Source organism: Macaca mulatta, chromosome 7 (assembly GCF_049350105.2).
Source record: "Macaca mulatta isolate MMU2019108-1 chromosome 7, T2T-MMU8v2.0, whole genome shotgun sequence".
NCBI lineage: Eukaryota > Metazoa > Chordata > Mammalia > Primates > Cercopithecidae > Macaca > Macaca mulatta.
The window spans coordinates 96247020-96269243 of NC_133412.1; the positions used below are offsets into that span (position 1 = coordinate 96247020).

General features: G+C 47.3%; 1 protein-coding gene, 1 long non-coding RNA gene and 1 other non-coding gene across 9 annotated transcripts in view; 1 reads left to right on the forward strand and 2 right to left on the reverse strand.

Annotated features, from left to right (window-relative positions):
• SLC7A8 (solute carrier family 7 member 8) overlaps nt 1–22224 on the reverse strand; it is a 60504-nt gene that overhangs the window by 26938 nt on the left and 11342 nt on the right. For 4 of the 7 annotated variants that reach the window (XR_013395203.1, XM_077938431.1, XM_077938429.1 and 1 more), the window contains 2 exon segments: nt 15169–15373; nt 14117–14268 (listed from right to left, as the gene is read on the reverse strand). Coding sequence is in view for 2 of the 7 variants with exons in the window: in XM_077938429.1 (XP_077794555.1) it covers nt 14117–14268; nt 15169–15373 (357 nt within the window). In the remaining 5 variants the exon portion in view is untranslated. 7 annotated transcript variants of the gene reach the window in all.
• Nucleotides 771–1962, forward strand: LOC144330180 (uncharacterized). Its single transcript, XR_013396124.1, has 2 exons — nt 771–908; nt 1198–1962. It is a non-coding gene; the product is annotated as an uncharacterized LOC144330180 (long non-coding RNA).
• LOC114679789 (U6 spliceosomal RNA) lies at nt 4932–5037 on the reverse strand. Its single transcript, XR_003731895.2, has one exon. It is a non-coding gene; the product is annotated as a U6 spliceosomal RNA (small nuclear RNA).

Consider the following 22224-nt stretch of genomic DNA (forward strand, 5'->3'; position numbering starts at 1 on the left):
ATGGCCCATGAAGCAAGGCAAGTGCCCCGGATGCCAGACAGAATTGTGGGGAGAGGGTACATATTGTGGCTGCCTCTCCTTCCTCTAAGAAAGCTCACAAAGTACAACCAGGCACAGTTACTCACACCTGTAATCCCAGTGACAGTAGAGGCTGAGGTGGGAGGATCAATTGAGGCCAGAAGTTTGAAGTTTGAGGCCAGCCTGGGCAACACAGCAAGATCCTGTCTCTTAAAAAATAACAGAAAATTAGCCAGATATGGTGACATGTACCTGTAGTCCCAGCTACAATGGAGGCTGGGGTGGGAGGATCACTTGAGCCCAGGAATTCAAGGCTGCAGTAAGCTGTGATTGTGCCATTGCACTGGCCTGGGTAACCCTGTCTCTTTAAAAAAAGAAAAAGAAAAAGAAAAAAGCTTGCTGGGCACGGTGTCTCACACCTGTAATCCCAGCACTTTGGGAGGCTGAGGTGGGTAAATCACTTGAGGTCAGGAGTTCAAGACCAGCCTGGCCAATATAGCAAAACCCTGTCTCTATTAAAAACACAAAAATTAGCTGGGTGTGGCAGTGCATGCCTGTAATGCCAGCTACTCGGGAGGCTGAGAATTGCTTGAACCTGGGAGGCAGAGGTTGCAGTGAGCCAAGATTGCGCCACTGCACTCCAGCCTCAGTGACAAAGACTCTACCTCAAACAAAACAAAACAAAACAAAAACAAAGAAAAAAAAAGCTCACTAAGAGTACACGTTATTCCCAGAGAGAGACTACTTGATAACTTTTCTTTTCTTGAGATGGGGTCTCATTCTGTCACCCAGGCTGGAGTGCAGTGGTCTGATGTTGGCAAACTACAATCTCTGCCTCCCAGGCTCAAGCAATCCTCCCACCTCAGCCTCCCGAGTAGCTGGGACCACAGGTATGTGCCATCACATCCAGCTAATTTTTTGTATTTTTGGTCGAGACAGGGTTTCCCCATGTTGCCCAGGCTAGTCTTGAACTCTTGAGCTCTAGCAATCTGCCCACTTTGGCATCTCAAAGTGCTGAGATTACAGGCATGAGCCACCATTGTTTTTTTTTTTGAGACAGGGTCTTACTCTGTCACCCAGGCTGCAGTGCAGTAGCATGATGATGGCTCACTGTAGTCTCAACCTCCCCAGACTCAGATGATCCTCCCACCTCAGCCTCCTGAGTAGCTGAAACTACAGGTATGTGCCACCAGGCCCAGCTAATTTTTGTATTTTTTGTAGAGATGGGGTTTTGCCAGGTTGCCCAGGCTGGTCTAGAACACCTGGGCTCAAGTGAGTCACCTGCCTTGGCCTCCCAAAGTGCTGGGATTACAGGTGTGAGCCACCACACCCGGCGATGACTGTTTTCAGGTGCTCCCTTGCTTTGGATACAGGACTCTGGCTTCTCATTGAGCTGGGTCAGCAGGGGTTCATTTTGTGCCTTCCTCAAGGAGCCAATGAACATTCCCACATGGATCCCTGAACTAATCTCATTTCTTCTACTAAGCCAGCTGCCACTCGATGAACCACACTATTCTGGTCTGACAGGGTAAAGGTTGCCATCTGGATACGGGGCTGGATTGGTTGTTATAAGGACAGTGCTAAGAAGAATGAACCAGTTGGGACTCTCCTTGCAGCCAACTCTTGGCCCTAGAGGTAAATATTTGAAGCCTGCACCCTACCACCCAAGGCTTGTTTCCATCCTCATAGGTGATCAGAGGCAGGAATGACCATAGAAACCCAGAACCTCATTTTATTTTATTTTATTTTTCTTTTACAGATGGGGTCTCATTCTGTTGCCCAGGCTGAAGTGCAATGGCGTGATCATAGCTCATTGCAGCTTCCAAGTCCTGGGCTCAAGCGATCTGCCTGACTCAGCTTCCCAAAGTGCTAGAATTACAGGTGTGAGCCTCCATGCCGGCCGCAGAACCTCATTTTATATGTGAGTGAATTTAGACCTCAGCTAATTCACAGTAAAGACCAGACTGGGACAGCCCGATTCCCAGTTGCTTGTTCTGCCTCTGCCCAGCCTTCCTTCATCATACACACATCACTCTGCTTTCCCTTGGACACTCCCACATCATCTCTCCTCCTGCTTGGGTCAGTGGTACCCATGGTCACTACTGCCAGTGCCACTTGGGACTCTGGATCTGTCACCAAGACGCTGGTTAGCCCCAGCCTGGACTGCTTTCTGGGCAGCAGGAAGGAAGATGCCAATATGGCAAAAGGGGAAGACTTTGACAGTTATGCCTCAGAAACCAAGAAAGGTGCATCCATTGCTCCCAGGGCTTTAGAAAGTCATTTCCCACAGGGATCTCCACCTTGGGTTCCCTCCCACCAGCCCCCTTATCAATGTCACCGTCACATGTTCCCTCCAAACTCCTGAACTCCATGTGGATTTCTCGGTTTTGCTGGCTTGCACCTTTCTCAGGAGTGGGCTGGACTGGCTTGGAAAGGCTTGGTTTTCCTTTAACATTTCCAGAACCAGGCCTCTCCTTCTCGTCTGTTCAGATAAGTGAAAACAGGCAGTAGAAAGGGGGAAAAATGTCCAGACTTGCCAAAGTCCATAAAGACAGATGGTGAAGAAGAGAGGGAAAGAGCACAAGAAACCACAGGGAGGGAGCAAGCGGAGGACAATGCAGATGAGTGGGAGAGAAAGAGGGCTTGAGAGGAGCACAACAGAGAGAGGCCAGGACTGAAAACAGCAAGATGGAATGTACTAAGCAGACGGCTGGTGACAAAGGAAGCAGTGACGCCACTTTGTAGAAATCAGAACACCCTGTTCCTCTCCAAACCTGCAAAACAAGCACCTTTCCGGATGGAGCTCCCCAGGCCTCTGAAACGCCATAAATTTCACCTGGGTCATGGCCTGCCAGAGGGTTGGCTTCTCAGCCTCACCTTTTGCTGGGGCGTGCACTTCTCTGCCTTCTGCCACGCTGTGGCCAGCTCCCACAGACTCCCTCCCCTCCAGCTGGAGCAAAAGGGGTGAGGCATGTCCCTCCCAGCAGCCCTCTGGGTCTGGGTGCCCAGGCTGGAGGTTGGAGCCCCAGGGAAGCCGGGCCTGCGGGGGCGTGGGTGTGGCTACGCTCGGCTCTGTGATTGGCTGCACCAGGCTCCTTGGCCACCTCCCCCGCTTGGGAAGGAACTGAGCACGTGTTTCTAATTGTGGAAAAGCTGCTTCGTTTCCAGATCTAGGATCTAGGAGGTAAGCAGTGCCGGCTGCCAAAAGGCACTGATAGGCAAAGAAAACACGGAGGCCTGTTTGACCTCTAACGCACACAACCCAAGGCTCTGATAAGGTTCCAGTTCTGCCCACGCAGGTCACACGGAACAGTCTTTCCTCGTCAAAGACCCGGAGAGGCCTGGAGGTGTGGGGGAGTGGCGAGACTCGGATCCAGCTTCACAGAACCCTCCTAGAATCCTTCTCTATTCCCCGCTAACCCCCACCTGAGGGCCAAGACATTTTTCATAGCAGGTGAGGAGCCACATTATAAAGTCTTTCGGTACCTTGATTATTGTACATGTAATATAACTTGTCTGATGAAGTTATACATATAACTTGACTGGTGAAAGACAAAAACGTTAAAAAAAAAAAACCAAAAAAACACAAAAAGCCACACAACAGCAACCAAAAAAAATCAAAGCAGCCCTTCCTCATAAAACTGCGCTTTGATCCCAGCTTCTATAAAGTGCACAGTGGGGAGTGTGGTTTTGAAACAGATCTTGCCTATCGCACTATAGTAACATTTCCCCTTCTCCAGCCCTTTTCATCTCGAAGCGCTTAAAATGTTTTAGAAATCTCGGAACCCCCTCCAAAGGAGAGGAGGTGCTCTGAGCCTTCCGGAAGGGCCTCTCTCTTCCAAGGACACACCAGCAGAGGAGGAGGGTGCCGAGAAGCTGTGAGGGCTGTGAGTGCTCCTGGAGGCACACAGCTTTTACCAAACACTTCCAGCTAAGCTCCTGCCCATACTGCCCCATCCCCTCCCCTCCTCCCTTCGTGGCTCTGTCTTCCCCTTCCTTCTTACCCTATTAGCTCCTGTGCCAGCTGCTGGAGCTGGTGTTTCTGCTGAATCACCACCCAGTACTTAGCTCAGCCAAGAGGCAGGAATACCCAGCTCAGCATTTTCCAAGAGCTGAGTAGTTCTCTCTTCAGCATGAGCTAAACATGGCTCCTCAGCTGGCCTGAGCCGGGGAGAACCGAAAAACTGAAGATACCAGGAAATCCAGGGGTGGCCTGCCATGCCACCGTGGGGAACCCTATTTTAATCCTACTCATTACTTTTTCAGCCTGGACCTGAAAAATTGCTCTCACACCCCAATTCTCAAGACTGATGTCCCCCAGATGCGGAGCAAGGTAGATGAGAATGGGTTCTGTTGAGTCTGCACTGAGCCCAGGAAGGCTAGCCTGACCCTCCATCATATTTCAGTCTTGGAAGACAGGGTATGGATCCTGTGAGGTGTCGTTGGTTCTTGGACCAGAAGGCTTGTAGGCTCTGTTGGTGTTCACTAAATTCTATAAACCTGGACCCAGGCTGCAAAATTCCCCCAAAATGGTTCAGTTATAACCCAATTCCAATGGTAGCTCATACTTAAACTTGCTAAACTCTTTTTTCTTTTCTTTTCTTTTTTTTTTTTTTTTTTGAGATGGAGTTTCGCTCTTGTTGCCCAGGCTGGAGTGCAATGGCGCAATCTCGGCTCACCGCAACCTCTGCCTCCCGGGTTGAAGCGATTCTCCTGCCTCAGCCTCCCGAGTAGCTGGGATTACAGGCATGTGCCACCACGTCCAGCTAATTTTGTATTTTTAGTAGAGACGGGGTTTCTCCATGTTGGACAGGCTGGTCTTGAATTCCCGACCTCAGGTGATCCACCAGCCTCAGCCTCCCAAAGTACTGGGATTACAGGGGCGAGCCACTGCGCCTGGACTTTTTTCTTTTTTTAATATGGAATGCTTCGCGAATTTGCATGTCATCTGTACATGGGGCCATGCTCATCTTCTCTGTACTGCTCCAATTTTAGTATATGTGCTGCTAAAGTGAGCACAACTTGCTGAACTCTTATAACAGAGATGCCCTTTCTTCTTTCCCCCAAAGCTCCAAGTACCACTGGGCCTCACTCCCATAAGCCTTCTGATTTTATGTTCTTAGGTATGTAATATAAATTTGGCGTGTCACATTAATCCTTAAAAGTTTACCAGACACAGGGCCTGGCGCGGTGGCTCATGCCTGTAATCCCAGCACTTTGGGAGGCCGAGGCGGGCGGATCACCTGAGGTCCGGAGTTCAAGACCAGCCTGAACAACATGGAGAAACCCTGACTCTATTAAAAATACAAAAAAATTAGCTGGGCTTGGTGGCGCATGCCTGTAATCTCAGCTCTCAGGAGGCTGAGGCAGGAGAATTGCTTGAACCCGGGAGGCAGAGGTTACGGTGAGCCAAGATGGTGTCATTGCACTCCAGCCTGGGCAACAAGAGCAAAACTCGATCTCAAAAAAAAAAGTTTACCAGACACAATTAGTGGGTGACTCCATTTAAATCATGGGCCCTGGCTCCTCTGAGAAAAACAAAGTGATCCTTGACAGTCAGCAACAAAAGGCCAGAGGAGAATTTAAGTTTCTAGGCTGGTACAAGAAAGTAGGCAAATCTTTACCACACCTGGTGGAAGCTGAACTCCAAAAGAGTTTCCTGTTTCAGGAAACCTCAGTCCCATTCACTATTCTCCCAATCAGAAGTAGACGTATTTCCAGAAACAAGCCCCTCATTCCCCACTTTCCAGGGTGTGGGCTGTGTAGACACACACACTCTCTGAACAGCAGAACTTCGGTCTGAGAGTAAAAGCTGAAGAGCAGAAGAGACACTATGGGAATCAGGAAAGAGGAGGTGATCCGGGAGAGCAGTTGAAGCACATTGAAATGAAGAAGACTGACTTCTCAGGTAGCTTACTTACTCTGCCATTATAGATATAGAGTCTAAAAGCACAGGGGATGCTTCCTCAAGTCCCAGCAACAGATCTTAAGTGTTGAAGAGTGAGTAAAAAGGGTGACAAAGACAGAGGGATCAACTTGACTAGTTTGAACCACACCAATTCAGACAATATGACAATATGTACAGACAATACGAACCAGTGTTGTCCCTGATTTACTTCACTTGTATCCCCAACAAGACCATGCAGTCCTTGACTCCTTCAACCTTAATCACCAAGGGCTACCAATTCTACCTTCTAATGCTAACCAAAAGCATCTACTTTTCTCTACTCCCACTGCCCCAAGATGCACATGACGGTCATCTCTAACCTGAATCCCTACAACTGCATTGTAATCATCTTTTCTTGCCTCTGATTTATTCCCCTCACCAATCCATCCTTTAGCCTTGCAGCATGACTCTCCTAAGATACAAATACGATCATGTCGGTCTTCTGTTTGAAACCCTTCAAACCTCATTCCTCCTAGGGGAGAGCCCAATCTCTTTATGGCCCATGAGGCCTTTCGTGATGGGGTCCTTGCTTCTATTATACATTTCTTGCCTCCTAGTCATGGTGTGGCTATACTGAACAACCTTTAGTTCCCACAAACAGCTGTGATTTTTCCTGTCCTCAGACCTTGACATATGTTAATTCGTTCTGCTAGAACATTCTCCCCACCCCATTCTACTCCACCCTCCCTCCATGCTGAACATTTCCTGACTATTTCCAACTGGTCTTTCAGCCTCAATTTACATGTCACTTTCTCTAAGAGTTTCTTCAACCCCAGTCCCATCTTCACTTTTCTTGTAGGAGCTACCTGGATGCTGTCCTCTTGGGGAACTGGAGTTCCCTGTATACTTGTCGGGAACATCCACTGGACTGTGAGTTCCTTGGTACAAGAGCTAAGTATCCCCATGCCTGCCACAGTGCCTGGAGCAGAACAGACACTCAAATATTTAATAATGTATGACTGATTCTGTATTACCTGCGGCATCATAGAGGACACACAGGTGGGTGCAGTATAATCCGTGTTAAGAAAGAAGACTAAATCTGCTGCTGCTGCTTCATGTGAGAATGAGAGTCTTTTGGTTCATTATTGTCTCCTCTGTGCCAAGAACAGTAACTAGCCCATCATGGGCACTTGATAAATGTTTGCTGAATGAATGAAGTGTGGCATTTATATAATATTTCCCAAGAGTCCTAATCCCTTTCCAAGTTATACTGCTCTAGAGCAGGCAGAATTTTGAGCAGGATCCTGGAAGTACTACCCTGGGGAAGATTCTAACCACAGACCTGCTCAGCACCCCTCGGGGCTCTAGGGAGGACATGGAAGGCAAACACAGACACATTTTTTTTTTTTTTGAGACAGTCTAGCTCTGTTGCCCAGGCTGGAGTGCAGCGGCACAATCTCGGCTCACTGCAACCTCCGTCTCCTGGGTTCAAGCGATTCTTCTACCTCAGTCTCCCGAGTAGCAGGGACTACAGGTGCGCACCACTGTAAATCATACCTTATCTCTTCTTAGTGTAGGAGTTCAGTATGGTGATTAGCTGATGGAATTTTTTTCTTCGTTTTCTTTTTTTTTTTTTTTGAGACGAAGTCTTGCTCTGTCCTCCAGGCTGGAGTGCAGTGGCGCGATCTCGGCTCACTGCAGCCTCCGCTCCCAGGTTCATGCCATTCTCCTGCCTCAGCCTCCCGAGTAGCTGGGACTACAGGCGCCTGCCACCACGCCTGGCTAATTTTTTTTGCATTTTTAGTAGAGACGGAGTTTCACTGTGTTAGCCAGGATGGGCTCAATCTCCTGACCTCGTGATCCGCCCGCCTCGGCCTCCCAAAGTGCTGGGATTGCAGGCGTGAGCTACCGTGCCCGGTCCTGCTGATGGATTTTTTTAGTTTCTTTCTCTTTTCCAAAAAAAAAAAAAAACCACACACACACAAATCTGCTTACAGAATAATTTTCATCTTAATGCATCATAAAAATGAAAAATGAGATGTTAGTCAAACTGGCCATTGAGTAAAAATCAAGAGATTTTCAATACATTTAGATTTTAAATGCTGGCTAGTTAGAAGGTGTACAGAGAACAATGGAGTCTTGGATGTATAGGAATCAAATGTAGGCCAGTCTGTATTTGTCTGAATTCATATAAACAAGGCTGATCGGATACCCGAAGAACTCTCTGGGGACTAGGGAAGGGCAAGAAGGCAGTGCTGCCCAGGTATCTGAAGGAATATGTTTAGTGTCTGGGGATGAGAAGTTTGGGGGCAGAGAATATGAAGGCTCAAGGGAAAATAAACTGAGGTTAAGGGATTTAGATGATAGGAAAGACTGTTGAATGCTCTGATGTGAAGGGATTGATTAAATTTGTAAGAGACTTGCAAAACAACCCACGAGTTTCTCTGTGACAGCATTCTGCACCAGGCAGTTGGAGGCTTTCTGCAGAGGAATTGCAAAGCAACTCAGGAGTTTGAAGCAACACGTGAAGTCCTTTCCTTTCCAAATAGCTCAAGGAAGAAGAGAAATCTGAAGCCCTGGAAAAAGCTAGTCTCTTAGGAATCTCAGTAGCAAGATAGAAAACAAGATTAGACGCATTTTTTCCTTGAGAAATGCATACAGGATATTTCTTTCTCCTGAGGGTGAGGAAGGAGAAGGAGCTTCTTTAGGTCAAGACATTCAGGGAGAAGTGAGGAAGTTGAATAAAAAGAATTGATTCCACTCAGGTGCTGGACATGACTCCAACCCCAAATGAGAGGAAGGAGGCCAGGAGCTGACTGAATGAAAGGTGACCCAGTCTCCAAGAGAATGGGGGACAAATATATCCCAAAGGAAAACTCAGAGTTGCACAGATGCACATATGGAAGCCTGGGAAAGGGTGTCCCCTGGACCCAGTGCTTCCTCTGGATCACTGTGGACACTTTGTTTACAACTAGAGACCCAGGTAACAGCCAAAAGATGTGGCTACAGGATAAAAGGGCAAGCTGTAGGCTGGGTGCAGTGGCTCACACCTGTAATCCCAGCACTTTGGGAGGCCAAGGTGGGCGGATCACGAGGTCAGGAGATCGAGACCATCCTGGCGAACACGGTGAAACCCCATCTCTACTGAAAATACAAAAAATTAGCCAGGCATGGTGGCGGGTGCCTGTAGTCCCAGCTATTCGGGAGGCTGAGGCAGGAGAATGGCGTGAACCCGGGAGGCGGAGCTTGCAGTGAGCTGACATCGCACCACTGCACTTCAGCCTGGGCGACAGAGGGAGACTCTGTCTCAAAAAAAAAAAAAAAAAAAAAAAAGGGCAAGCTGTAGGAATAACCTGTCAATACATATGTCTATGCAGCCAGATCTGTACAGTAACAGATGCACTTTATTTAGAACTATCCACTATGACGGCAGCTACTGGCCAGGGGCTGATAATAAGGGCAGCTATCGCTGCTGACTCTTTTTATATCTTACTTGGATCTTTTATATGGGGAATATAGTCATTTACTTATGAAATAATACAAAAGGAGAAAAACACACAAGCAAATCACAAAAGGTATCAAAACCAAGTTCTAACACTTCCCAGTCCCCTCCTAACTCCCTCCCCTCCCACTAATAGACTTGTTCTGGAGAAGGGAGAAAGGCTTTTTATTTAATTAAAATGTAAAATGCTTTCTCTCTCTCGCCCTCTTTTTTTTTTTTTTCTTTTCTTTTTTATTGCCGGGTGGCTAGGGATATTCTGCTGACTCAGCAGTGAGTAATCAGCTTTGACCTAAATAATAGAATAACTCGAAGTGGCAGCTGCAGTTGCATAAGTGTGATCCAAGTCTGCAGTTCCTTCCCTCTCCCTCTCCTCTCCCCCACCAGCTCCAGGACCCGGCAGGCGAGCCAGTTTCAGCAGGTTCTTTCCACCTCTCCACCCCCACCACCTGGCTCGTCCCAACTTCATTTCTCATCAGTTCTTTTCCAAAACAGCCCCACCATGGAAGCAGACTTGACCTCATCTCCTCCCTCCCGCAGCAAACCCTCACCATGGGCTTTACCACACGGGCTCTCCCTGCTGGGCCCTGCGCCCTGTCCTCCAGTGCCCTCCATTATACACTCAATGACCTCTCCACAGAGGGTGGCCTTTCCTCAAAACCTCTTGCTTCACAGTCATCAGCATGTCACCACAGGACAGCAGGAAGCAGAGTTCCCCATGTGCGTATGTTCACGCCACACCCGAACTCTCTACTGCGTCTCTCAAAACAGATACAAGCTGGGCTTATTTTATGCAGCTGGCTTGCCTGGCACCTGCTAAGAGGATGAGGAGGGCTGGATGATGGTGGGGGTAGGTGGATGGGTGGGAGGGGTGCTAGAATAAAAAGTGCCAGCATTTAATGAAAGATAGCATCTACCAGCCGGGCTCAGTGGCCTCACTTTGGGAGGCCGAGGTGGGTAGATCACTTGAGGTCAGGAGTTCGAGACCAGCCTGACCAACTGGGGGAAACCCCATCTCTACTAAAAATACAAAATTAGCTGGGCATGGTGGCGCATGCCTGTAATCCCAGCTAATTGGGAGGCTGAGGCAGGAGAATCACTTGAACAGGGGAGGCAGAGCTTGTAGTGAGCCAAGATGGCACCACTACACTCCAGCCTGGGTGAGAGTGAGACTCCGTCTCAAAAACCAAAAACCAAAAAAACAAAAAACATCTACCAAGCCTTCCTGACAGCTTGGTTCTTGTTTTATTGAATACCTTGTAAGAGGATTGGATGCTTATCTGGTATGGCCTGCCATAAAATAAAATTGAAAAAAAAAAGAGGACTAGAGGGTCCTATAGAAGTGGATTTAAAAAAAAAAAAGTATTCAACAAACCAGAAAACAGAACGTCTGTACACAGACTCAAAGCAACTGGGAGTGTCAGGCATAAGGAAAGGGAGAAAGGAAGTTTGTGTATAGCTAATGCATGTACGTGTGCACCCTGCTGGGCAGAGGGATGGCAGCTCCACAAGGCCTTCACAGCTAGGAGGAAAGGGATGCTGCAGCATCCCTTTGTGGAGCTGGTGTGGAGTTGGTTTCCATTTCCCCTAAAGGAAATAAGGAGGAATACGCTTGGGAATAAGAAGGATTTAAGAAGATTTTTCTGCTTATGAAGGTAGACAAATATTTGAACACGTATTTCAAGGACACTGAAAATTCCTATCTTTGGAGGACAAGATTGGCTACTGTTAAGTTGGAGATAATTTCCTTGCAGTTCTGCTGAGAAGGCAGAGGACGAACTTAGATAAGCTCTACTGAATCTTTGACTACAGGAATAGAGGAGGGGGGGTCTTGTCATTTTTGTCATCAACCAGTTTCTAAATTTCTCCTTGGCTTGGTGCTCTCAGAGTGTAGGTGAGGGGTAGGCTGTGGAGAGGACTGTGTAACCTGTCATTCTGGAGCAGGGCTACGGGCAGGTGCCATTCTTATCTCCTAGGAGGGATTGGATCTTTCTGGTCTGAGGGGACGCCCAAAGGGCTACACTACTTTGGAGGGTCTTTGTGCAAGAGGTCAAACCCTTGGCAGATTTGGGGAATGCAAAGGAAGCCATGGGGTCTGGCTGCCCGGAAACTTCATCAACCTGTGGCCTGGCTCCTCTCCTAGGGTACAAACTGAACAGCCTCGGGGTTCTTGATTTCTAGTAGGAGGGTAAGGGTGGCCTCTTGTCTGAGACACTTTAGCAGCGTCAGCGAAAAAAGGAAACTGTCTGTGTGCAAAGAAACACCAAAACAGCAGTGGCCAGCACTTCTGTGGCCCTGCTTCCCACCCTCCCATTAGCCAATCTGATGACAGAAACGGCACTCTTCCTGCAGTCCCACACCCTCCCTCCTCCCCCTCCCCCTCTCAGCTCTGGATCCAGCTAGGACGCAAGGATAAAGTGGCCCCAGCATCTTGCCCACCCTCAGTGACTGAGATGACTGGGGTACTGGGTGTCTAACACTGCGCTGAGGGTGTCCCCTTCCTTCTCTCTTGCAGTCCTTGTGACCACGACCTCTTGAGGCAGCTAGGATTCACTCCCCAGCTCACAGTAGGGTGGGCGGGTGATTCTGCGCAGCACTCACGACCGCAGTTAGAAAGTGGTGGACTGGAGATGCAGGTGCAGGCAGCCTGATTTTGGAGCCTGCATTCCTCTGCCTCCAGATCTGTGAGCAGGCCCGACCAAACACAAGGAATGCACCCCCCAAAAAATGTCTTGGCCCCGTATCACAAATGGCCTGGGTGGTGGAGGTCTGTTCCAGGGTTGACCACCACTTCCAAAGAGGGCTCACTTGCCAAGGAGACCGCCTCTTGGGTCCCAGCTGCCCGCCCTGTAAGAGGCTACTGAGGTAGGTGAGTGATCTCTTCCTCCCCCATCCCATAGCAGGACAGAAGGAAAAGTGTCAGGACCTGGGAAGGTGTATGGCCAGGAGAATCACTACCCTCAGCTAAGTGTGTGTGTGTTAGAAGGTATGGGAAGTCAGGGACCGAGTGAACTCTAGAGGTGGAGCCCCTGAAACATATCTAAGTATTTACTTTAGAAATTAGTTTTTGATTAAAGACGTAAGATACCCCAATCCATTGAGATGACTAATATCAGAGATAAAGTTTTGAGACTTCCTAGAAATACGGCTCTGCAGAACTTCTAGAAAGCCTCGCTAACCTATTCCAGCCCACAGAGATCTTTTCCCCTTCTCTGAATTTTACTGTTCCTGTTGTTTTTAATTTTTTTCTTTTCTTTTTTTTTCTTTCTTTCTTTTTTTTTTTTTTTAGAGACAGGATCTCACTATGTTGCCCAGGCTGGAGTGCAGTGGCTATTATTCATAGGTGTGATCAAGCTCACTATAACCCAGAACTCCCAGGGTCAAGCAACCCTCCTACCTCAGCCTCCCAGGTAGCTGGAACTATGGTGTGCACCGCCATGCCTAGCTCCCTTCTCTGAATTTTTACTGCAATTGAATCCTAACCACAGTATCCATCTATATGGCTTTTCTCCTAGTTAGAAAACTCATGAAGGGCAGGGACCATGGACAAACTCTTCTCCAAGAGATTTAAAAAAGTGTGACTTGACAAGTTGAGGTAGAAGTAGATGTAGAACTACTGCCATGAAGCCAGAGTAATCTTCCTAGGAGCAGCTGGGAGTAGCCAGCACAGTGCAGTGTACTGGACAGACAAGAAATCAGGAGCCCTTGCACTCCACGCGGCCTGCCTCCCTGGGCAAGTCACTTGCCTGGCTCTCTGTTTCCTTATCTGTTCTGGGAAAATGTTAATACTGGCCCAGCTTACCTCATGGACTTGTCATTACGCCCAAATCAGATAATATAGGTGAAAGTGCTTTGACCCGGCCAGTGAAAATTACAGTGCCTCCAAGGAGCTACTTAAGTTTCTTTCCTTCTTTCTTTCTCTTTCTTTCTTTCTTTCTTTCTTTCTTTCTTTCTTTCTTTCTTTCTTTCTTTCTTTCTTTCTTTCTTTCTTTCTTTCTTTCTTTCTTTCTTCTTTCTTCTTTCTCTCTCTCTCTTTCTGTCTGTCTGTCTTTTTTTTTTTTTCACCAGACAATTGTATGCAGAATCCATTCATACAAAACACACTTGTAGGAAACTGAAAGAAAAGTAATGGGGAAAAGAAAAGGAGGCAGGGTGAGGTGGCTCAGGCCTGTAATCCCAGCACTTTGGGAGGCCAAGGTGGGCGGATCACTTGAGGCCAGGAGTTCAAAACCAGCCTGGCCAACATGGTGAAATCCCATCTCTACAAAAAATACAAAAATTAGCCGGGCATGGTGGCTCACGCCTGTAATCCCAGCAACTTGGGAGTCTGAGGTGGGAGAATTGCTTGAACCTGGGAGACGGAGGTTGCAGTGAATGGAGATCACGCCACTGCACTCCAGCCTGGGAGACAGAGTGAGACCCTGCCTCCAAAAAAAAAGGAGAGAAGGAAGGAGAGTCAGAGACATGTAGACCACCAGGGAGGCTAAAAGAGGCCATCCCTCAGACCGTGCACAGTGGCTCACACCTGTAACCACAACACTTTGGGAGGCCGAGGCAGGAGGATCACTTGAGCCCAGGAATTCAAGGCTGCAGTGAGCTGTGATCGTGTGACTGCACTCCAGCCTGAGTGACAGAGGACTCTGTTCTAAAATTAATAATAATAAATATAATAAAAGAGGCTGTCTTGCTACGAAGACCCAGATGACACTTACATAAGCAGATGGCAGCCAGGAGCCGAAGGCCAGACTCTGGGGGGAAGCAGGTGGGGAAGAGCGGCTGCAGCACGTAGTTGGAGAAGGTGAGGGCAATGACAGCCTGGTTGGTGGGGTAGATCACCAGCACAGCAATCCACAGCCTCAGGAACCTGAAGGAGGAATGGGACATCCCCGCCAACAGGCATGGCAGGGATGCAGAGCCATCAGGGGAGAGCCCGGGCAAGTCATGCATCTCTTTTTTATTTTCAGAGATGCTGAAGAGCCCAGCCTCTGCCCCCACCCACAGATGAGACACCCAGCCCTCTGCAATGACAATAAAATGGTTTAATGATGAAGAGCTAAATTTCCACAAGCACTAACACAAGTCTTGGCATTCTTTCCTTCTCTCCTTTCATCATCTCTTCTCCATCACTGTGGCCACCAGCATCCAATGGTGGAAAAACAAAATTTGCAACCGCTGAATGTTGATAGACAGGACATACTAAGTGTGTGGTTACAGAAGCAACAAACAGGAGAGGTATCAAGTGGAGGTTTGCAGGGGAAGCGCCTTCCACACCCTTTGGCCCATTGGTGAGGGTTTACCAATGGCAGGGGTGCAGAAATTGAGGAAATTTAAGATTAGGGCCCAACTCTAGAGGGAGGCCATTATCCTTGGTAGTGTGAGAAGAGGTTACACTCTACCTTAGGTGGCCGCTCTCACTTGTCAAGATAGAAGAGCTTTGTTTTTGTGATGTGCTTTCTCTGGGAATCTATGGTCAGTGTTGTTATACAGTTCTGTTTGCTCTCACTCATAGCATCCTTCCCACTAAGATCAACATAGAGGTCAAAACTACAAAACTGGTCCCTCCATCATTCTCAGAAGCCTCGAAGGGACACAAGGCTACACTAGCAACCATGGCAGGAAAGCAGAAGAGACATTCCATTCTCTAACACCCCCTGGCACACTGGAGACTGGCAACTCCTAGCGTTGGCTTTTCCCGATCTGACCTCCTTCTGAATGTCTTCCTCCTTTTCCCCTAGACCATTCGGGTCTCCACAGATCCTCTTACCCAGCCAGTCCTCCGAAGATGTCCTTGACATAGGAGTAGTCACCTCCAGATTTGGGGATGGTGACCCCGAGTTCAGCATAGCAGAGGGCTCCCACAACTGTGATGAAGCCTGTCACGATCCAGACGATGAGCGCAAGGCCCACAGAACCGGCATTCTCCAGCACGCCCTTTGGCGAGACAAAGATTCCAGAGCCGATGATGTTCCCTGCATGGGACACCAAGGGTAAGAAGGGGAGACAGTAGAGACAGGATGGTTGGCAGGATTGGCGTTTGGAGGGTGGTCTCATCTCCGATCTGATTCTGAAATGCCTTGGAGATACGTAAATGATCTGCAGGCAGGTGTGTCTAGCAATAATTCTCCCTGAAGTAGGGTAAAGAGGAGCAGAGAACTGACACATATTGACTAGGAACTTGGTCAGGTACTTTCCACATCTCATTTAATCCTCAGGACGACACTATGGAATCAGATATCATTTCTCATATTTTACAGAGGAGGAAACTGAGTCTCAGAGATACCAAGTGAGTTGCCTAGGTCCACATTGCAGTAAGTGATGGTGAAGTATCGAATCTCAGGACCCTCCAGCTGAGAGACATGTGGTCCACCCAAAGTGACAAGGGCCTCAAGGCTCTGAAAATGGCAGGGCTGGAAAAGTGGACTGTTTTCAGAGAACACCTGCCCACTGGAAGGCTTCAAAAATGAGCCAAAAGACAATCTTTTTTGAACAGATTGTGGTCACACCCCAAGATTGGGGGTTTTCAAGACTTATGAGTGTGGAAAACATTCCTGGAGGCTGGCTTCTACCCTAGACATGACGGCCCCGCCCTTGGTGAAGAACATAAAATAACTCTATAAAAACAGTGCTAGTAGTTTAGAAGTGGTGTGTAGGAATGCAATACGTACAAAGCCTCAGTACTATATTCTTTCAAAAGTCGTTACCCACCAATGTTTCATGTGACCCTCAAAATAACCTTATGGAATTCAGGGAGAGGAGAGAGGCAGGTACTTCCCTCTCTGTTTTACAAACGAAGAGATTAAGACATAGAGGGGTTAAGTGGCTTTCTCCAAATTCCACAGCTACTGATGGGTAAAATTGGATCTAGAAGTCAGTCTCCTGATACTTAATCCAGCGCTCTTTCCACTAATCCACTTCTGCTTGTGTGCAGGGGCTGGCTTTCTCCTGAGAGGTGAGGCCCACAGCCAGTATTGAATGGCTGGCTGCTGGGTTGTGTGTGTTATGCAGAGGAGGAACAGGAGTGTGGAGGCTGTTCCTGACATGCTTCTTCCCAACTGTTCCCATGTCCACTTCTTGTGATAAAATAGATCATCAAGGTCCACTGGGTGGGTGCTTTGAAAGTGCTGCTTCATGCTCTGCCCAGCTGCACCACTAAATGACTAAGGAAAGGAGCAGAGACCAAATGGATCCAGGTGGAAAGGCAGAGCTAGAGTACCCTGAGGTCAGCTGGATTTGACTGTGTTCTAAGGACATCTCAAGCCTCCACGATCTCTCTGTAGTGGTCTGGAACCAGTGAGATGGAGATTGTAAATCCTATGCTCAGCTTTCAAAAACTGACGCTCAGATCTCAACCATAACACAACCTCAATCTAGCCCTGAGACTGAAATATAGAATCAGGGGGCACAGGCTGAAGTTAGATACAGATGAAAAGGAAGCACATATTTGTCTCAAATATGTCTTCCTAATTTTGGTGCTAACAGTCTTTCGCAACAGAAAGGGGCTGCTTATAGAAATGAAACTAAGAAAAATAATTCCTCATCATCAAATTAGTGATATAACTATCAGGCAAAGAGAAGATAGAAAAAGGAGATTCTGAGTGCCACCAATCCTTACAGACTTCTCCTCTTCTTGTAGGTTTATGTAAAGTTCTACAATAGGACAACAGGACATCTTTCAGCCTCCTCTCTCAGACAGTCCCCATATGGTCTGTTCAGAAGTACTAGGTTAGTAGAGACTAAAAGACCTGCTTGTAGTATTCCAGGATTTAGGACACGTTCCCCCTGTCAAATGATTCTTTGCCTGCCAAACTGCTGTTCCCTGAAAGACATCAAGTGCTGGGAAATGACAGATCTAGAGACAGGTTTGCTAATAGTGGTGAAAGACGATAGTAAATTCCTTGCCTAGCAGGAAATTATCAAAAGAGCGATCTATAGGGCATTTCAAAGCCAGCCAAGATGAAAGCAATAGAACTAGGGTTATAAAACCAGCTCAAGGGGTTAGAAAAACAATCAATAGCAGCAGAAAAACAAGGTTTGACTTTGGTCTTTAAGGTACTGAAAAGGGAGGAGTGTATAGCTAGGTGCTTCTTAGAGCCATGAATGGCTGTTGCAAGAGGGAAAATGACGATGGGTGTTATTTAATAGATCTGATCTTCTCAGGAATGAAGAGGGTCAATGTTCCACTAAGGGTTTGTAGAAAACAAACACTGCAGCAGGGATCAGTAAGTGCTTCTCTTCTGTTTTCACTCTGACATTTCGAGTGTGTGTGCTCTTTCCCTTGTTCTAGGCCACAGGAGCCACTGGAAGGTGGGATGTGCAACACTAACTGCCCACTTCTTGCCTTCACTTCTTCTTGGAGGCCCCAACCTTTAAGAACGCTAGCAGAGAGCTGCCAGAGCGATTGCGAGGGTTACAGTAGATTGGCATTGGAATAAGAGTCCTCACTTCAAAAAATTGGGTTTCTCTCCCCAAAACCTTCATTTTGACCAAATTAAAATTACAAAGATAGGCCAGGCATTGGTGGCTCATGCCTGTAATCCCAGCACTTTGGGAGGCTGAGGCAGGAGGATCACTTGATCCCAGGAGTTCAAGACCAGCCTGGGTGATATAGGGAGATCCTATCTCTAAAAAAAAATTTTTTTTTTAAATTAGCCAGACTGGTGGCATGCACCTATAGTCCCAGCTACTAGGGAGGCTGAGGTGGGAGGACTGCTTGAGCCTGGGAGGGCGAGGCTGCAGTGAGCTGTGAGTATACCACTGCACTCTAGTGACAGAGCAAGACCCTGTCTCAAATAAATAAATAAATAAATAAAATTACAAAGATAAAAGCTAAAAAATATTGAGCTACACTAGTGTAAATTAAGTGCTAGGGAATAGGAAAAAAATTAGTGTCTCTGATTCTAGGAAATCACCCCCTAGCAAACCAGAAGTCGAGAACACTTCCTTCACTTAGCAGCCTCTGGGACGTCTGCAGGGGAAAGAATGTCACTCACAGCAGAAATATGTTCTAGAGTGGAAAGAAAATTGATGTTACGTTTACTCAACAGTAGGGTCTACTACTTCTATCCAATCTTTAGTGTGATTATCTATCTGATATTCATCTCCTCCAATAGACTGTAAGCACCATGAAAGCAAGAACTATGCTGCTTTCCCTTATCTGTGAAGTGTCCCCTAGTAGACACTCCATAATGTTTAATTAATAAATGATATCTGACACCGTTTGTGCCTCTCTACAGAGCAATTTAGTATTCCTATTTCTTTGGAACATCCAAATCCTGTGAGAATGTTAAGCATATACTGCAGGCAAATGAGTAAAGCAACCCACTTATTTCATTGCTAAGGAAAGTAGACTATTATTACCATCTCCTATTTATTTACTTATTTACTTTGAGATGGAGTCTCGCTCTGTCACCTAGGCTGGAGTTCAGTGGCACTTTCTCAGCTCACTGCAACCTCTGCCTCCCGGGTTCAAGTGATTCTCATGCCCCAACCTCCCGAGTAGCTGGGATTACAGGCGTGTGCCACCACACCTGACTAATTTTTTTATTTTTAGTAGAGATGGGGTTTCACCACGTTGGCCAGGCTGGTCTCGAACTCCTGACCTCAAGTGATCCACTCTCCTTGACTTCCCAAAGTGCTGGGATTACAGGCGTGAGTCACTGCGCCTAGCCTACCATCTCCAATTTATAGGGGAAGAAAGTAGGACAACTATTATTCCTATTTTTCAAGTGGGGAAAATGAGGGCGGTATTATTATCCCTATTTTATGGATGAAGAAACTGAGACCTAGAAAGGCAGTTATTTGCCTAAATCATAGGGTAAGTTCGTTGTAGCTGGACTGGAACCTAAATCTTCTGTCACAGCCTCCAGCTTTTCCCTGAAAATAAAAGGTCTTCCTAATACACTAGGGTCAGTCTTCCATGCTCTACTTTATAGGCAATGGGCATGGTTCACAGGAGCAACTTATTAAAGAGTTGGAACACAGATCTGATTCATTCCTTCTATTGCAGTACCACCTTCAATGGGGACTTATAAAACATTGATATCCATTACCTTACTTGGTCTCCTAACTACTTGCTTAGGTGCACAGGGCAGGTTGTATCATTCCTATTTTACCATCGCAAAAACTGAGGCTCAGAGAGGTGAAGGGACTTTATCAAAGTTATGCACTGTATAAGTGGCAAGACCTGGATGAGAAGCTAAGTCCTTGGACTCGTGGTCCAGGCTTTCCTCCATGATTCCATGTTGCCTACCCTCTGGAAACTGCACAACAGACACTTTAACAGTTGGGCTTTTCAACTTGGACACTGTCTAAGTGAGACTTTTCCGGAGTGGCTTTGAAAAAGACGAACTGGGAAAAGGCTTTTCTACTTTGACTATGAACCTTTCTTTCCTTCTCTTTTCTTTCCTTTTCCCTTCCTTCCTTCCTTCCTTCCTTCCTTCCTTCTCTTTCTCTCTCTGTCTCTCTCTCTTTCATTCCTTTTTTTGAGACAGAGTCTCACTCTGTCACCCAGGCTGAAGTGCAGTGGCACGATCTCAGCTCACTGCAACCTCCGCCTCATGGGTTCAAGTGATTCTCCTGCCTCAGCCTCCTGAGTAGCTGGAATTACAGGTGTGCGCCACTATGCCAGGCTAATTTTTGTATTATTAGTAGAAATGGGGTTTCACCATGTTGGACAGGCTGGTCTCAAACTCCTGACCTCAGGTGATCCACCTGCCTTGGCCTCCCAAAGTGCTGGGATTACGTGCTTGGCCGTGGGTCTCACCACTCTTTCACCCAAGCTGGAGTGCAGTGGTGTGATCATACTCACTGCAGCCTCAAACCCCTGGGATCAAGTGATCCTCCTGTTTCAACCTCCCGAGTAGCTAGGACTATAGGTGTGTGCCACTACACCCAGCTAATTTTTTTTTTAGGCGGAGAAGGGGGGGGTCTCACTATGTTGCCCAGGCTGGTCTCGAACTCCCGGCCTCAAGTGATCCTCCTGCCTTGGCTTCCTAAAGTGCTGAGATTATAGGCATAAGCCATCCCGCCCGGCCAACAAACGTTTCTTGATGAGATACAGGAAGAAAGTTGATCACTGTGGGTTTTTTCCTCCGATGTTTTAGCTTAGACTCTTCGTCTGTAAAGCCACTTAGAATGAGATGCACATCTGTCCGGTATTGCTGAGGTACTCAAGGTTAGAGTTTTAGTCCTGCTTCTATCCCCCCCAACTAATAAAGTAGTCATCTTATCACACAGATCTTCTTTAGTGAAGAATGAATTCTAGGATGCCTGGACAATGAAACCCAGTTTGGCTTGTTCTGTCAAAGAAAAACCAAGCAAACCATTTCATTAAAAAGGAGCCACGTTGTCTCAATGGGCAAGTCTTCACTAGAAAAATTGCCGGAATTGAGAAAACCCACATTTGCCGTGAATAATCACTAACTCCCCCATCTGTAGACCAATATCCATGTGACTCCCATTAAAGCATTACTCACATCTAGGCTTGTCCACACTAGAATGTTACAGCCATCAGAGAATTTCCTAAGGCATAGAATTACAGACTTCTGACGCCCAACAGACCCTCAGATCCAAAAGGCTTTGGCCTTCCTTACTCATGCTAGCCTTGAAATCTAGCTACAGCCTTCTCCCGGGGCTTGGAGGTTTTGGCCATTTCCATGATGTCCAGAGAAAGCTAGGTGATCCTGCTTTGTGTTTCTTCCACAAAGTGGCTGAGAGGATCTCAGAGCTTTTCAGGACTAAGGGAACAGCGTGAAAGCAGGTCTGGCATGTGGGGCCCAGGCTTTGATCTTCACGCCAGGCCTGGAAGCTCACCATGCCTCTCACCCTGTTTACACTTTCCCATCAGGACTGTACAAACAGCTCCTCAGGGGTGGTAGCAGGTCAAGACTCTGACACATGCCCTGAGGAGTCAACATCTTCTGCAGACTGAGATGTGGAAGGCGCTGCAGAACTCTGCTGTTCTGGATTCCTTATTGAAAACATGGAAAGGGCACTAGACTCAGAGCTGGAGGAGAAACTTTGTTCTTGCTTTGCTATGTGACCTGAATTTTTGTGAAAATCACTCCCTTCATCTGCAGAATAGGAGTAATTGTTCCTGCCCTGCCTACCTCAACAGGGTTGTTGTGGGGAATCAAGGGAGAGCCTATATGTGAGGCACTTTACAATTTGTGAAATGCTAACAAATGTAAGGAATGGCTAGGATTTGTAGCAGTAGGGACAGAGACCAGTCCTAGAAGAATTCAATGGACTTGCTTTGGAGGCTTGGCTCCAAAACAGTACTGTACAGCCAGGACTGTGAAACATTCTCTGAGTCATTTGTCTGCTGGTCTAGGTGTAATTTTTAGATGCCGCAGGTGGGCGGACAGCAGGTAATCACATCTCAAAAGGTATTTATTGAGCGCCCACTCTGTACATGCTTGTTTTGGAAGGTAATGGGGAAGCACTTGTTCACACACGGACTTCTAATGAAACGAATGGAGCCAACTACCAGTTACTGAAAGACAGGCATCGTAGCCTGGGGGTGGTGGGGAGCTGAGTGTTGAGCCCTCAAATAAGCCCATGAAGGACCCACATCTTGCCTCCAGCATTCCCGGCCCAACTGGGGAGGCAGGCATCTACAGTGAGAGGCTTTGTCTTCCTCGGTGGTTTTCAACTGAGAACAACTTTGTCTACCACCTCAAGAAGGCAATTGGCCGTATCTGGAGACACTTTTGGTTGTCACAATGAGGGTGGGAGAGCTACCAGCACCTGGTGTGTAGAGGCGGGTAATGCTGCTAAACATCCTACAATAGACAGGACAGCCTCCCACAACAAAGTATCT